The 17,057-nt window shown below is 54.8% G+C and overlaps 1 protein-coding gene across 1 annotated transcript in view; it reads right to left on the bottom strand.

Annotated features, from left to right (window-relative positions):
* WNK2 (WNK lysine deficient protein kinase 2) overlaps window positions 1-17,057 on the bottom strand; it is an 87,235-nt gene that overhangs the window by 10,989 nt on the left and 59,189 nt on the right. The window contains 4 exon segments of the mRNA XM_026447183.1: window positions 834-1,025; window positions 1,506-1,661; window positions 4,905-5,104; window positions 9,797-10,088. Coding sequence (XP_026302968.1) covers window positions 834-1,025; window positions 1,506-1,661; window positions 4,905-5,104; window positions 9,797-10,088 — 840 coding nt within the window.

The raw sequence follows: 17,057 nt of genomic DNA, 5'->3' as shown, positions 1-17,057 counted from the left end.
ACTTCTAGTCTGGGTCACCGAAGGCCTCGGGAATAGCTAGAATCCTCCATGCCATTTACCTGGGCAATGGTGCCCTGGCCCCGGAATCATTCTGCACCAGTTACATGCAGTCGGGTCCCTCGAGTGATAGACAGTGTCCCCAGAGAGAGACAGCAGAAGTCACTTCTGCTGTGTGAGTCGAGCCTTGCTGGCTGGGCTCCCCTGCAGTCAGCAATGCCACAGGCTGGCTCTGGAACTCCAAGAAGCCACATGGCGCACGGCCTTGGGGGAGCTCCACAGAAGAACGCTCCTCTGAGGCAAACTCACCTGCTTTCTGTGCCAGCCCAGCAACCCCCTCAAGACTGCTGTCCACAACCTTGGACTAACAAGCTTTTTCCTATCCTGGAGGAGCCTGGGCACATGGGTACACGGAGGCAGATGGGCATGTTGCTGGGAGGGTGCCGGGTGATGGGGTGCTGGGCTGCCCGCCCTCCCTGAAGGGCCCCATCCGACACTCACAGCCCAGAAGGTGTCATGGCCTGGAAGGACCAAAATCAGCCTGCCAGGTTGGGAGAGAAGGTGAGGCTGGAGGGCAGGAGACAGCAGCCAAGCCACCCACCAAGGGATACGTGGCTGGTTGTGTGGGTCCCTGGAGCGTTCCTGGTGCATGACTGTGCACAAAGCCCACGCTGCCCGGCCCGGACTCCCCAGCCCAGCCCCAACTCCCTGGCCAGCCCGACCCCAGGCCACAGGTCACATGCACAGACAACCCCCTCTGTGGGTGTCCTGGTGCACCAGCCAGAGCCTGGCAAAGCGTGCGCCACCACTGATGGCAGCCATCAACCTAGAAGTACCTGCGGAGGGACTTGAGCAAGCGGCTGCAGGGGCGCCTGTGGCATCTGGAGGGGCTTCAGCTGAGCAGGAGCCCCCACCTGGGAGGCTGGAGCCAGGTACGGTGGCAGGTGGGGGGGCACTGGCTGGAGGGGGCCCACGGGCTGTGGGGCCAGGACCTGCGGCAGAGGTGTCGGCTGGGCCAGCGGAGGAGGCTGGAAGAAGAGAAGGTAGCTCCTCTTAGACCAGCAATCTGCCCAGACAAGCACACCCCACTGGTCACACATGACAGGATATCAACCTTCAACCTCACATGTACACGGACACGCTCACATTCACACATACCTGCACACGCACTTGCACAGTCACACATACATACATTCAGATAACTCCAGTCAGCCTGGAGCCACGGCACAGCAGATCTTGCAGAGATGTTCTGAGTGAACAGAGCCTTCCATGTGCAGGGTGCTGCAAACACTATGCACGCCCGCAAACGCACACACACACGTACACACACACACACACACGCACATACGAGAGTTACCCCCATCCCTCGGCCACACCGAATACCTGGGGGAACCAAAGAGGATGTGAGCGAAGGGTCTGAGGGAAGTGCTCACAGACCTGGGCCCAGGGGCCAGCAGAGCTGACTGCCTGCCTGGAGCGACAGTGGCCACAGGAGGTGCCACACCCACCTGCTGGCCGGGGGGTGCTGGTTGGCCTGGACCCGTGGGCAGCGGGGTGCTGGGCGGCGGCAGCACGGGGGCGAAGCTCATGGCTGGATCCGGGAAGTGCTGCTGGAGAGGCGGAGGGCAGGCGGGGGCTGGGACGGAGCCCACCGGCAGGCCAGGCTGCAGAGAGCACCAGGGCCACACTCAGCAGCAGCTCTCGGCCACCAGGCCCCCTCCCGGGCAGGGGCAGGGTAGCCTCGTGTCATCCCTGTGCCTGGTCCCCACCAGGGTCCCTCTTCCCAGGAACATGACAGCAGAAGCAGTGAGGGGCCCTGGGCATCATTCACAGCAGTGAAGGGCCAGGAACAGCACAGCCCCCAGCCCAGGGGCGCCCGGGCACGTCAGCCCCACAGAACATTGCACAACCACAACAAAGGCCAGCGCAGAGGCTTTGCAGAACCCTGGAGAAAGGCTCCCGAGGACATTAAACTGGGGAAGCGCACGGTCCCTATGACTGTGACTACGTCAGATGAAAACATATACACAACTCACAGACGATATGAAGAGAACTGGGCCCTGGAACAGCGTGTGAGCAGTCCGGCAGCGGAGCGAACACAGACCACAAAAGAATGGGAAATCTAAGCTCTCAGAATGGGTATTCGCCGCCATTGAGGAATGCTGCGAATTTGTTAATTTGTTGGTGTAATAATGGGACTGGGCTTTGTTCTCTAAGAGTCCTTACTGTGCAGAGGCGGAGGCTGAATCATTTACAGGGGAAGTGCCTTGCTGTCTGGGATTTACTTCAAAACAATGAGAATGTGAGGAGCAGGCGGGGCTACAGAGGATGGTGGCTGTTCCACCCTGCCACGAACATTCTCTCCCGTGGGGTTCTCTGGATCACGTGAGTGACAACATGCCCGAAACTGCTCTCCTCACTTGTCTTTTGCGGTGGGTCCTTTATGAAAGGCAGCGTGGTGTGAGTGGTTGGAGCAAGTGTATCTGGGATCGAGCTGGGCTTCTGGATTCACCTGAAGCCAGGGAGTGGAGGATGGGCCTGACTGGGCCGGACCATCTGTCTACCAGCTCTGAGCACTGTGCGCAGCCCAGGAGCTCGGGCAGGGCCTGGCAGCCTAGGAGCAAGTGGCCTCGTGCTCCCAACAGCCACTCCCAACAGCCTCGTGCTCCCAAGCAGCCCCATGGCGGCTGCTTCTCCTTGGCTGTTTCTCCTGCTTCACTGGGCGCTGCAGGCACATCACCATGGCAACCATCCCAGGAAAGGCACAGGGGTGGTAGGCAGAGCCCTCAGTGCACCTGGGGACTCCTTCCAGGCCTCATCCTTTTTGAATAAGTTGTCTCTGTGTCACTAGGTAGGAAGATTGAGACTCGGGTCCCTGGTCCAAGGTGACTGTACCTGTGATGTCCCTGCTCAGGTATCCTGGCTTCCAGGCTGATGCTGAGACCAGCAGCATCACCCAGGCCACAGGAGAGGGACTTGAACCAGTGGGAGCCCAGGCCAGGAGTGCCTCCTGTGGCATCACATGGCATGGGAAGCCCTAACCTAGGCTGAGGAGGAATGAGAGCCAGGCAGAACATTCCAGTCCAGCCCCAGTTCAGCCAATCCTCAAAGCCAAGAACCACCACTCTGGAGCAGCAAGTAGCCTTTTCTCTTTTTTTTTTTTTAATTTGTTGTAGAGACAGGGTCTTGGTTTTTTGCCCAGGCTGGCCTGGAACTCCTGGGCTCAAGTGATCTTCCTGCCTCAGGCTCCCAAAATGCTGGGATTACAAGCATAAGCCACCACATCCAGCCTCACCTTTCTTTAAATGAGGTCTTTCTGCTGTTTAATATTATATTTCACTTCATTTTGTGAAATGAAGAAAACTGCAAATGCAAATTGCAAATGAGTGCTGGGGCTGCAGTCAGCAAAGGCAGACTCGGCAAACAGCTTCAACTGCTTTTCCAAAGGGCCTTTCTACACCCTCTGACTGAGCAGACCTGTGAAGGGCGATCCCACATGCAAGGGTGCAGCAGGGCAGCCAGCAGGACAGAGGCGGCCAGAACAGCCCATGTGCCCACGCTCAGATGGCATCAAGAAGACGGGCCACAGTGCCCAGTGTGCGAGTGACAACCAGCATAGCCAAAGCACCAGGCAGGAGCTGCTCGCTAGGGAAGAAGGAGCTTGGCCCAGAGTACACAGTGGCTGCACGTGTGATGTCCCTGCTTGGGCTTCTCGGCTCACACGGGAGGTGAAACAGCCCACCCCATAAACCACCCTCTGAGGCCGGACACAGTGGCTCACACCCATAATCCCAGCACTTTGGGAGGCCGACGAGGGAGGATCACCTGAGGTCAGCAGTTCAAGACCAGCCTGGCCAACATGGTGAAACCTCGTCTTTACTAAAAATACAAATATTAGCTGCGCGTGGTGGCGTGTGCCTGTAACCCACCTACTCGGGAGGCTGAGGCAGAGGAATCGCTTGAACCCGGGAGGCGGAGGTTACACTGAGCACAGATTGTGCCACTGCACTCCAGCCTGGGCAACAAAGCAAGACTCCATCTCCGATAAATAAACAAACAAACTACCCTCTAAGGGTACCAATCTACTGCCTGGGGTTCATGGGCAACCCCTCCGTGGCTGGGCACTTGGGACTGCAAAGAGCAATTGTTTTGCTTTCTTTTTTTTTTTTTTTTTAGTAGAGATGGGGTTTCACCGTGTTTTGCTTTCTAAAGTGTTTTGAAAAAATCAAAATAAAAAAATACATGCCGAATGTGACCCCACTCATCTTAGTCTTTCCCGTGGGAATCATCCCACATGCGTCGTCACAGCCCGAGGCTCCATCACTCCTTCGCCACACGTGCTCCCTGAAGGTGTTCCCCTCAGCCCCGCCCTATTTTCATAGCTCTGACTTTAACCGCTACACAGTATGTGGGAGAGAAGTGCCAGGAGCCCCTCAGGAGGCTGGGCAGTGAGATCGAATCTCAGGTTTCCTTCTTACAAATCATGCTTTTCCGTGATCTGTGGAACAGTCTGGGATAATGTCGCAGACCCAGGGCAAAGTCAGTGGGTATCGTGACTGTGGCTGCAGGGGGAACCACTCAGCTCTATCACAGCCTCCCAAACTCTGGGGGTCCTGGGGTCTATTTTCCAATAGGGTGTCTTTCCTATCTAGTAGGTCTTTACAGGAACATCAGGGCTACTCGGCCGGCACTTCCGCAGGTGGCAGCAAGGACGGGGCTTTCCTCTGGGCCTGGCTTTTGAATGTCTCCCCAGGGGAAGTGTGACTGGACACTGACCACAGGCCACTTTTAACGCTGACCACAGTGCAGTGCAGCCTGGACAGCCCATCATAGAATTTAGAGCCCTCAGGGCCCTCAGAACAGATAGTGGGGATGGGGAAGGGGGTGGGAGTGGCGCTCTGACTCACCGCAGCTGTGGGCTGCTGGTAGGCCCCCAGCGAGGGCAGGCTCTGCGGCAGGACGGGCCCCTCACTCACAGGGGGGCTGCACACACACTGGGCCGGGGGCGGCGCTGCGTCGGCAAGGGAGCCAAGCACCACGCTCTGCTGGCTGCTCTGCGAGTCCGAGTACACGGTAGAGCCCTGGCCGCTGTCGAAGGTGCTGTCCGCTGGGGAGGACAAAAGCAGGACTTAGAGTGGACGTCTCCAAATATCACATGAATAAACATTGGCTCATCTGCATAGTTTCTTCTGCAAAATAAAGGTTTGAGTGTTTCTCCAGATCACATAAATAAGCCGTGCATACTGTTTATACAGTTGGCTGCTACATAACTATACTTGGGACGCTGTCACTGTGCCTCACTCCAACGCTGCCCACGTCTGGCCAGCATGATGTCAGGGCAGGTACATTGTGCCAACCCTCCCACAAGGCCGGTACCCACAACCAGCCCGCCATGGCCTGGGCAGCAAGCACACATTCCAGCTCTTAGGGGAACAAGGGACTTGGGAGGCCAAAGGCATGTCCAAGGTAAGAAAAAGCTGATGTCTTCACTGTGTGGGATTGAGGTCACGGGACCAGAACTAACTTGGCTGGAAAATGGGGCCAAGGTGTCCGAACACCCACAGAGAGGCCTTGAGAGGGAAATGCACCCACCATTCCCCGGTGCAGTGCATGCAGTGGCAGGGGTGGCACCAAGCGCCCACGGCCTGAGCTCTCCCAGAGACCTCACATGGCTCAGGCTGGCCTGGCCCCCATCAAACCCAAACAGACCCGCCCGCTAGCAGCGGCACAGACAGGACCCCGGTGTGCCTGGAAACATCTTCACCTGTGGGGTCATGCCAGCCGAGGGGAAAACGAAAACCTGTCTGAAACGGTACTTTGGGTTTACTGCTTCCAGAGGCCAAAAGCTACAGAAACTTGAGAATGTACCACTTACAAACGCCACGCTATTTTCGCGAGGAGCTGCGTTTCAGACTACTGTGTCCACTTATAATTTAAACAAAGGGGAAATCCCGTTGGCTTGGCGTTAAAATAACTTTTCCCAGGAATGGATACAACCTATTGTAACCTAGGAAGACATAAGAAATGCTGAGGTTTAATTGTGCAAAACCAATCAGACAGGCAGCTCTGATTTTTAATGAGCTGAGTGGTCACTAAAGTGGTCATTTCCACTTAGAGAGGGGAGGGGAAAGGAGGATGGGGAGGAAGGGGAGAACATGTGTGGACCCAATGAGTTTCAAGTAGAGCGATTCTAACCATATGTGCAGCATTTTATGTATGTATGTATGTATGTATGTATGTATGTATGTATGTATGTATGTATTTTTTGAGACAAGATCGCACTGTCATCCGGACTGGAGTGCAGCGGTGTGGTCACGGCTCACTACAGCTTTGACCTCCCAGGCTCAAGCAATTCTCCTGCTTCAGCCTCCCAAGTAGTTAGAACTACAGGCATACACCACCACACCTGGCTAATTTTTCTATCTTTTGTAGAGATGGGGTTTCGCCATGTAGGCCAGACTGGTCTCAAACCCCTGGAATCAAGTGACCCACCCACCTTTGACTCCCAAAAGGAGCCACCATGCCCAGCCCACATTTTACATATTTAAAGTGAATACGTGCTGAGCACAGTGGCTCACGCCTGTAATCCCAGCACTTTGGGAGGCTGAGGCAGGAGGATCACGAGGTCAGGGGTTTGAGACCAGCCTGGCTAACATAGTGAAACCCTGCCTCTACTAAAAATACAAAAAAAATTAGCCGGGCATGGTGACACGTACCTGTAGTCCCAGCTACTCAGGAGGCTGAGGCAGGAGAATCGCTTGAACCCAGGAGATGGCAGTTGCAGTGAGCCAAGATCCCGCCACTGCACTCCAGCCTGGGCGACAGAGCGAGACTCCGTCTCAAAAAAAAATTTAAAAATTAAAAAAATTAAAAATAAAGTGAATATGGATCGGGCACGGTGGCTCATGCCTGTAATCCCAGCACTTTGGGAGGCTGAGGCGGCCAGATCACTTGAGGTCAGGAGTTCAAGACCAACCTGGCCAACAGGGCAAAACCCTGTCTCTACTAAAAATATAAAAATTAGCCGGGCATGGTGGCACATGCCTGTAATCCCAGCTACTAGGGAGGCTGATGCAGGAGAATCACTTGAACCTGGGAGGCAGAGGTTGCAGTGAGCTGAGATTACGCCACTGCACTCCAGGTTACTTACACAATTAAACATTTTAGAAGACATTTTTGAAACTATTGGCAAATGTGCTACTACAGTCATCAGCTGCTTAAATGGAGTCACCAAGGAAGCCCCCGCTTGGTCAGGACACTTGATGGGCAATTTAAGAAAACACAAGGGAAAACTGTAAAAACGGACATACTGTCATACTGTTGCATCTTCCAATGCACTAATGTGTGCCTATGTGCCAATCTTGTTACACAGACCAGGTCCTTCTTGGATTATGGGGTTCCTGCTCTTACCTGGCACATCTGAGAGCAAGGTGCAGAAGGCTATGTGGGGTGCTATCCATTATGAAACAGAAGGGGATAAGGTGTACATGTGTGCACACATGTGGATGTGAGTGTGCAAGTGCATATTCACGTATGAGCGCAGACATGTGTGCATGTATGTGTGCATGTGAATGTGTTCACATTTGTGGGGGGTATTCACATGTATACATACATGTGTCCATGCGCATGTAGGGTGGGTGTGCATGTGTACACACACGTGGGGCACGCATGTCTGTGTGCAGGTGTTCATGTGCGAGTGTCCACATGTATGTGCATATTTAGGTATGCCTATGTATTTGTGTGTGTTCTATGTGTGCCTGTGTGTGTTCTATGTGTGTGGTAGGCTATATTTTTTTTATTGTTTTGTATTATTATTTTTGTATTAAAATACAAAATTTTGTATTAAAAATACAAAATTAGCTGGGCATGGTGGCTCACACCTGTAATCCCAACACTTTGGGAGGCTGAGGAGGGCAGATCACAAGGTCAGGAGATCGAGACCATCCTGGCTAACACAGTGAAACCCCGTCTCTACTAAAAATACAAAAAAATTAGCTGGGCACAGTGGCGGGAGCCTGTAGTCCCAGCTACTTAGAAGGCTGAGGCAGGAGAATGGTGTGAACCTGGGAGGCAAAGCTTGCAGTGAGCTGAGATCGTGCCACTGCACTCCAGCCCGGGCAAGAGAGCAAGACTCCGTCTCAGAAAAAAAAAAAAAAAAAAAAGTGTTTTTGAGAAGCATGGCCATGGCCTCTGCACAAAACACACAGAATCCTTCTCAGTCTGGAAGTGGGCCTGTCTGCAGAGAGAACACCCACACCTGAACTGCAATCATCAGTTGGTCAATGTCTCCATCCGATTTTCCACAGTGGATCAAACCTGAATTAGACTATCTGACCACAAGCTAAACATATAGAAATATCCTCAAACTATGTCTCTTCAAAGTTCGAAAAAAGAAGATTTTTAAACTCCCATCCTAGAAATTGTTTAACCCACAATTATGATTTAAAAGTGTGTCGTGCTGTGTCAGACATGAAGAATTTTTTCTTACAAAAAGTCTGTGCTCTTTAATTTTTTAGATGTATCAGAAAATGGAGCAATAATGTACCAATTTTATTCTCCAAAGCAAATCTGCACAGGTTTGAGTGACATAAATAGTAGGCAGACGGTCTCGACATGATGACTGCTTGTTTGAGTTTAAATAGCCTACTTTCAAGAACTAGCCATTTCAATGATAAATGAAGGACGTGCATATTAAATAAATTAAACAGACTATTTCAGTCTTTGCACATGAATGATCTGAAATATTGGCCCGGGCAGGTCCCTTGGCTCTGTCATTCTATCCCATGTGTATCCACAGAATGAACAAAGCCATGTTCCTCGGTCCTCAGCTCACTGCTGAATTCTTGGGATGTGGAGGGCACAGGCAGGACCTTTCCTGCCTGTATGTGCAGAAGATGCTAGGTTCTCCCTAAATGGTCTTAGATGAAGGCTGATCCAAAGTGATTCCTGCCAATTCATCAGTAACACCCTGCTGAAAATATACAAAAGGTCCTAAAGGTTTTGCCTTAGAAGGGAGATACTACTGGGGATGGCAGATCCCCATGGCAACCACAAGCCAAGCCAGCAAGCAGCACACTCTGTTCCCAGGACAGATGTCCCACCAAGCAGCCGCAGCCACCACCTCACTTGGCCTTCACATTGCCCCCAAGGGGCCAGAACTGTCATTCTCAGATGGGTTAAGGAACCTGCCCCCAGTCCACAGATCCATAGCAGAGAGTGGGACTGAACTGGCTGTACCAGACCCAGCTGGCTCAGGGCCCATTTGTCCCCATCTGTCCTGAGAACATGGACTTCAGTGAGCCTTAATCTCCTTCTGGTTACAGATCACTGGGAAATGTTGAGAAAGCCCCAGTCCCTTCCCTGAAACGAGGCTTACCCATACCTAGAGTCCACACCCTGCATGGCGGGCTGGGGGAACAGGCCCCAGGCTGGTCACAGAATCAGGCCCTGGACATCCCAGTGCTTGGGTCTGCTGGCGCCACCACCCTGAAAGTTGCTCTCTTATGAAGTTCACGACATGCCCTGGCACCAAGGGTGCTGGCAGAAGGCAAGCCTGTCATGGGGCACAGGCACCCAGCCAGGACTCCCGGGAACCACCTACAGCTAAAGCAATCACCCACGCTATGTGAGGACCGCTCAGAGCTGCACCATGTCTCCTCCGAGGGGACGCTATGCTGACCCCCTTCCTCACAGAGCATTCCAATAAAGGGAGAGGACTTCATTTTTCTTTGCCCAATAGCTGGTTTTTGCAGGCTAGGTGGGAGGGGTACCCATGGCCACCCCACTCGTAAGCACTCACAGGCCAGGGAGGTGGCGCTGGTCGGCAACGTAGGCGGCAGGAGGTGCTGGTCGGCCTCCGGCTCCTCAGGCTCTGGTGGCCCGGGCTGTCCAGTCTGTGCATGGTAGGTCACCTGGACCTGCAGGGGCACCGGCGGACCCCTGCTCTTGTCCGGGCTGCCCACATCCTGCTGCTCCTTGGGCTGCAGCGCGGGCCAGATCCTCTCCCGCCGCCACTGGATCAACGCCACACGGTCACGGATGGACTTGGCCACGATCTTGACGTCACTCTCGTGGAAGAATCCAGACTCAATCTGTAAAGGCAGTCATGTTGTCAGCATCGCAGGGGATCAGCCCACGCCGGCCCATACCCCTTACCTAAAGTGCTTTCCCATCACTGGCTCATCCACATAGGACACACTCGCCACCCCACTGCCACTGAGTGTAAAATCCGCGGGGCCAGCTCAGAGATGGCACGGCAGGGGTTTGCCAGGCAAGGCAAAGACCACCACCACGCAGGCCTGACTTGCCTCCCGCAGAGTCCGCACCAAAAGCGAAGCAGAGCAGCCCCTCGACCGGACCCCAGGGCTCCCTGAGCTCCTAGTCACCCCGGGGCTGGTGGCAGATGGGAAGGGGCTCCTGCTTGTCTCTATGCTCAGAAGTGGTGACAAGGAGCTTTGGGGCAAGCATTTTCCTGAAACGTCTCTGAGTCTGGGGCTGCCCAAAGATGGGGAACGGGGCCACACGCGAGTTGTGGATGGAGGAAGGATGTGCGTTTTGTAATTAGCGACCAGTAAGGTACGCACTGATGCCTGGCAAATTTTAAAACGGATTTACCAAGCAGAACCTTGAGGGCATTTGTAAAAGAGCCCCAAGGTCTCCAGGAAACATCATGAGCTCGCAGAGAATATTCGTGGAATAACTACCTTCTTTCTTCTGATGAAAGAGATCCCTTTGGAAGGGCCGCTCTTGCCAGGCTGCAGTTGTAGTGATCACAAACACATGAAAACACGGGAGAACAAAGATTCCAAATCCACCTGCGCTTCCCCTCCCTTCCTGAGCACCTCAGTCCTAAACGCGCTAGGTCAGGCTGGACCAGCCAGGCCTCTGCAGTAGGGCGGCGGTGCCCATGCAAGAGGGCATCCTGGCTTCAGGGCAGTGCCAGGCGCAGAGGGAGTCACAGCTGTGGGGGAGAGGAGGTGGTGACAGCACCACTGGAGGCCAGCGACCCCGCAAAAGTGACCAAACAAGAAAATATACAGGAGTAGTGGACGCCAGGCTCCTCAGGTGTGGAGAGGCAAACATTTTCAACAGGAACCTTTTTGCTGGGTGGGAATTGGAGCTGTTGGTGTGAAGCGCACAACAGACGTGAATAAACACAGACAGACTGCACAGGCAGACTCGCGACACCTTCGTGGTGTAAATGCACAGACACATGTGTACTTGTGAACTGAGTTCACCAGGAGGGCCTGGGAGCAACACCACCCACAGCAAGGAGCGCGCGGAGCTCAGCCAGGACAGGAACGCAGTGAGGCTCCACGAAGCGGCAGCTCACGGATGGGCAGGAGGAGGACAGGATGAGCTTGACAGTGAGGACGTGCTCAGTGACAGGGACGTGCAAAACGGCACGGGAGCCAGTGCCGAGGGCCTCCCGCTGGCAAATCTGGGGCATTTTGAGCAACAAAATGAACAGTAACACAATGACGGTTTGAGGGACACGTCCACAGACTCTGACATGCATTTTGCATATGGGGGTGGCAGAAGGGATGAGGTGTCACTGCTGGTATCAGGTGGGGGACGGCGGGTAAGTGTGGCCTCTCTACCTCCATCTCTCCCTACCTCCGTTTCTCCTCTGTGGCTCCCTCACCCAGTCTCTTTCCCTCCCTTTCCTGTGGATCATCTGCTCTAGGGGAAGCCATGTCACAAATGACCCTATGCAGAGGCCCTCCTGGCACAGAACTGAGTTCTGAGGCAGGGTCTGAGACTGCAGCCCTGGCCAACACCCGATCCCACCTCACTGGGGCCCTGAGCCCAGGCACCTGACCCCTGACCTCCAAGGCTGGGGCCAGGGCGTTTCGAGTGACTCACTAGGCAGCAACGGGACAGCTCATGCGTGGAGCAGGACCCATTGAGTAAAACAGAAAACCGTGAGGCCACAGAGAGGTAAAGAAATAAGTGGGAAGCCTGGTGACACACAAGATATTTCCCAACGTGCCCAAACGTTCTCCATGAGACACGTACAGTTGTGAAAGGTGAGAGGAGCTGCACTTAGAGAAGCCACAGGCGCCCTGCACCAAGCTCAGAGCCAGCATCTGCCTAACCGGCGGGTGAAGCCATGCACCCCTGGGAAACTCAGGCAAACTCAGCCCCTCCCACGAGATTCCTGTGGAGACACAAGACCTGACTGTGACCCACCCACAGAGGGACGCCTGAGCCCGTCCCTAGGGACAGGACATGGAAGTCAGGCACAGAAGGGGCCCAGAGGCCTCGCGATGGTGTCACTGGGACAACTGGGGACCTGAGTGGCCCGAGGATGGGAGGACGGGCTTGAGGATTGACGGTACTTCTGGATGCAAGAACGTGCCCTAGTTTCAGGAAGCAGACATGAAAGTATTCAGGGCTTCAGGGGAATCAGGTCAGCCACTTAGTCTCAAACGGTTTGTGGAAAATAAATGGTTCTTTGTAGTGTCCTTGCAATTTTTCAGTGTTTGTGATTATTCAAAAATCTTTGTTTCAAAAGACAATTTTTTTCCACAGAACGACCTTCCCTAACAAAAGCAGCTGCGGTCAGTCTCCCCTGACTCAGAAGAGACACGAGTGGGGCAGGGGAGGGGGGTCAGTGAGGTGGGGCAGAGGCTGACGGCTCAGTCAGGGGGACCCGCCCACACTCAGGGTCGCCACTGGCCCCAAACCAGCCCCAAGGCCACTCAGCAGCAGGGCAGCCCAGCTGGGAAGGAGGAGAAATGAGGCACCAGGTTCTCTTCTGGCTCAGAGTCCAGAGCGGACTCTGTTCTAGGGAGCCCCAGAGAACGGGCTCCAACCTTAGGGGGTCTCACAGGCAGGCCGAGGCCGGTGTCCCTGTCACTGGCACCCGGGGGCAGGTATGCACAGCCTGCCAGACCTGCTTGGCCCAGGCCTCTGCTCCTAGTGAGCATGTGGGTGAGGCCATTCCTAAGGTTCCACGTAACCTCGGGGTCATATCCAGGGCGTGGCCCCACCCTTGCCCACCTTGGCCCAGATACGTGACCAGAGGCTGCCGAGGCCACGTCCTCCTGCTGCCGTTACTATTTGCTGCTGGTGCCGCAGCCCGCAGCCCATTTCCCCTGGCGACTCTGTCCTCATCATCACCCCCAGCCTTCCTCTCTAAAGTGTTTCTTCTATTTTTTTCCCCAAACAGGAACATTCAGCCATGGTGAGCGCCACACGGGCGCATCGCATTATCAGGAGAGTACGAAGGTGGAGGGGAGGGCTGGCTGGGAATCCCCTTGGGGGCCGACTCCCAGAGTCCCTTCCAGATCAAAGCTGGCCCAGGCCCCACAGAGCCCACTATTTCCTCTGTCTCTCCCTGGGGAGCTCCATCTGGCCCCTTCCATCCGCCCAGTGGAACTTGCTGAGAGGTGACTTCAGCGGAAAGTGAGCTCTGCCCCATCCGCATGCTCTCCCACCCTCAGGGTCCTTCCAGAAGGAAGTCTCATCTGGATTCCGGAACATCTCTAAGACCCAACACCTGCTAATCTCAGGGACTTTTGTTTGTTTGAGACAGGGTCTTGCTGTCATGCAGCAGGATATGGCTCACGGCAAAGGCCTCCTAAGCTCAAGCAATCCTCCTGCCTCGGCCTCCCAAAGTGCTGGGATGACAGGCGTGAGTGACTGCACCCAGCCTAATCTCAGATGTTAGGAACAAGAGCGGCCTCAGAGCCAGGTGCTAGTGTCTCTCTAGCCTCAGCAGATACACAGACATCAAGCTGTTTTCACTGCATCACGGCAAGGCCCCTGCAGTCTAGGGCCCCTGGCAGGGCTGGCGTCAGCACCCCAGGGAGGCCAGTGACGGACTCTGGTGTCTGAAATCAGGTGGGAAGGAGGAGTGTGAGGTTAGAACCTGGAAAGGCCCCATAGGGACCCAGTGTCGACCTGCCGGGGCACACAAGCTGTTTTCAGGGAGTGAGACCCAAGGTGGGAGCACGTAGCTTCCAGCTGCTGTCAGGCGGCTCTTGAGGTGCTGCCTTCCCTGTTCTTAGCAGAGTGGGGTGGGTGCTGTTTATTGTTGTGCTTTAGCTGAGCACAGGTCGTGTACCTTCTTCTTGGATGCTCTATTTCACAGGAGGCGTGTCTCACCATGAAAAAAATGTAAAAGATGCAGAAGGGGGTGAAGATGCTGGGGCCAAGGGGCCTCTGCTGTGAAATGACACAGGAACAACAGCCCCAGAGTTCAACCAACTGCTGGGATGGGGACTTGTGTGGTGACGGGTGCAAGAGGCTGTAGGTTGAAGGGACAGCTGCATCCTCAACGACCCTGCAGGAGGCGGGCGGCCAGGGAGGCCGAGTCTCCATGTGAATGAAAAGCAGGGAGGAGTCGGAGTCTTGTGAGTCTCCTCCTGCTCGCCTGTCTCGGGAACAGCTAGACAAGGCCCAGGGCAGGTTCTAGGCTTTGCCACCTTAGGACAGAACCCAAGAGAGGCAAGGAGGCCATGAGGTCCGGTGGAGGCAGCACCACTGCTCCTATAGAATTCTGGGCCCCTCCTCAGGCTGCACCACCCATAATGGAATCAGCACTGAGCCGGCTCTGATGTCCCCTCTGCCGTTCAGCCGTCACTGCAGCACTTGGCCTCCTGACATGGCTCCCCAGTCCCTGGTACCCTGTCCCCCTAGCACTGACCAAGCATAAACACATTCGTGGAAGGAACAAGAGCGCCTCATTCTCCTGCCCTTCCTGAGCTGTCACCACATCAAAACCAGGTCATCCAAACGCCCTTCTATCCTTGCCACTGGCCCAGACCTCAGTGCCGGGACAGAGGTAACTCCCTGCAAGGCAGAGCCAGCACAGCTGCCCCAGGACTTCCTCATCCTCATTTGTGCGTGAGACTCCCACAGGTCAACCTCATCGTCCCTCAAGGCCATCTTCTGTCCTCTCAAAACCTCAGCCCTCCCACCAAGCGGCCAGCCAGGTGCCTCCAGAAAGATGTTCTTGGCCTGCAGCCACCATCCTCAGCTTGCAGGCTGTACACAGCCTGTGCAGCACCTCACTCAGCACTTGCTATTTGCATTGAATGTGTGAAGGGACAGCTGTATCACATCAGCAGAGAAATGGTGCACCTCAAGTCACAGGACAGACGTGCTGGTAATTATCCGAAAGTAATTCACAGCAAACTTGTAGCAATTCAATTTGAAAACGTACCTCTGTGCACCACACAGTCATGGAGAGCCATGAAAGATCCTCCAGGAAGCACAGAGCTCATCAACCCCATTAGATCTGCTCATAGCAAAGGCTTCTGTGTCTGGATCAGGGATGTGACCAGAGACAAGCCAGATGAGAGTGGGCCAGGTGGGGACACAGGTGGCAGCATCTGGGGTGATGGTGCAGCCAGCTTGCAGGAGCCCCACAGAGAAGCCAGCCTGGGTGCCACCCCACAGTGGGACGCTGTAGCCATCCTCACTGTGCTATCACAGCCCAGGACTCGGGCCACTGTGCAGGGGAAGGCAGAGCCCTGGCTGAGGCACTGGCAGCCTGAGGAGGCATCTCCTCCAATCCAAGTCCCAGGTGCTGAGGCCCTGGTCTCAGGTCCACACCAGAAGCATCCCATCCTATAGCTGTGGAGAGGCTAGGAGCAGTAGGAAGCGTGCCAAGACCCCAGCAGGACCTTAGCTCATGCAGCCCAAAGCCCTCAGCCCCAGGGGCAGCCCCGTTCCACCTGCTTCCTTCCTCCGGGGTCACGGCTGCAGGAAGTCCAGCCGAGAGGCCGCTGCTCCCTGCACTGACCTCACGGCGTAGCCTATACCATGTGGCCCACTGAATCCCTCATGCACCACACACCAGGACCCCCACGGACAAGGAGCTGCCAGGAGGAGCACAGTCTGTGACAAACACGCAGCTCACTGCACCCCAGCGTTCCTGGCTCTGAGGGCCCACGCACCTTCATGGCACAGCCAAGCCTCAGTTTCTGCACCCGAGTGAGACCTTCGCAGGAACCTTCCAGAGCAGCCGCCCCTCCCACCTCTGTGCAACCCCCATCCAGGTATGATCCACTTCCCCTTACTGAGACCCAGCCCGGCCTGAAGAAGTGAAGCTTGGGAAGAATCATCAGCCTGGAACTGGTGACTGACGGACATTTTCAACAGACGTCACACATTCAGGGAAAAGCTTATTTAAAAGACAGAAAAAAGGGCGGGCACCTTTGTGGTCAGGACACATGAGCCGAGGGCTCTCCGCCATGAGCACACTGGATTTATTTCTGCTCGGGTGTTCACTGAAAATGCGCAGCCTTCTTACCCTGCAATACTAACTGCCTTCTTCCCAGCTTCTCGTTCCCACTGGTCTTCCCCTTTGTGACTCTGTTTTCACCTGTTCCGGTGCAGACATTCCCGTCCTTCGTATCAAGTTGTCTGACTTAATGTCAACATTTGTTCATGTTTTGTAACCAACAACATAGACGTCTCTGTTGTCTCTAGGCCCTGCATGAGGGTTCTCGGGAGGCAGTGTTGGCCCTGGGGCCCTCCCAGGCCAGGCTCCCACCACTGTCCCTCTCTGGCGTCCACTGCCCAGTGCTCAGCAGACATGCTCTAACTGCAGGGATGTGACCAAAGCCCGCTTGTCCAAGAACTTCTAACAGCCCCCGGCCCAGGGCAGCAGTGCCCCACAGAACATTCCAGGCCAGAAACGTCCTGCATTGCTCAAGACGAGAACCACTAACCACACTGGGTACTGAGCACTTGAAATGTGGCCAGTGGGACCGAGAAAGTAGATTTTAAATTGTAATTAATTTATATTTTAATAGCACATGTGGGCAGTGGCGATTTTACTAGATGGCAGAGACCTGAGAATCCAGTCAGAATAATCTAGATCCATCCCACCTGCTGTGCCTGTCCCCACATCCCACACAATTCCCAATTCCCAATTCCCAATTCCCACTCGACAGTGACCCCAGCATCGCACACAATTCCCACTCCATCACTGACCCCTGGCATCGTCAGCGTGGCCTCTCCTCCTACCACTGCACCCGGACCACTCCCACTCCTTTCCACACAATTCCCACTCCATCACTGACCCCAGCATCGCACACAATTCC

The sequence above is a fragment of the Piliocolobus tephrosceles genome, chromosome 14, assembly GCF_002776525.5.
Source record: "Piliocolobus tephrosceles isolate RC106 chromosome 14, ASM277652v3, whole genome shotgun sequence".
NCBI classification, from domain to species: domain Eukaryota; kingdom Metazoa; phylum Chordata; class Mammalia; order Primates; family Cercopithecidae; genus Piliocolobus; species Piliocolobus tephrosceles.
The sequence above is the reverse complement of the archived record's forward strand: the minus strand, read 5'-3'. Positions and strand labels throughout refer to the sequence as shown.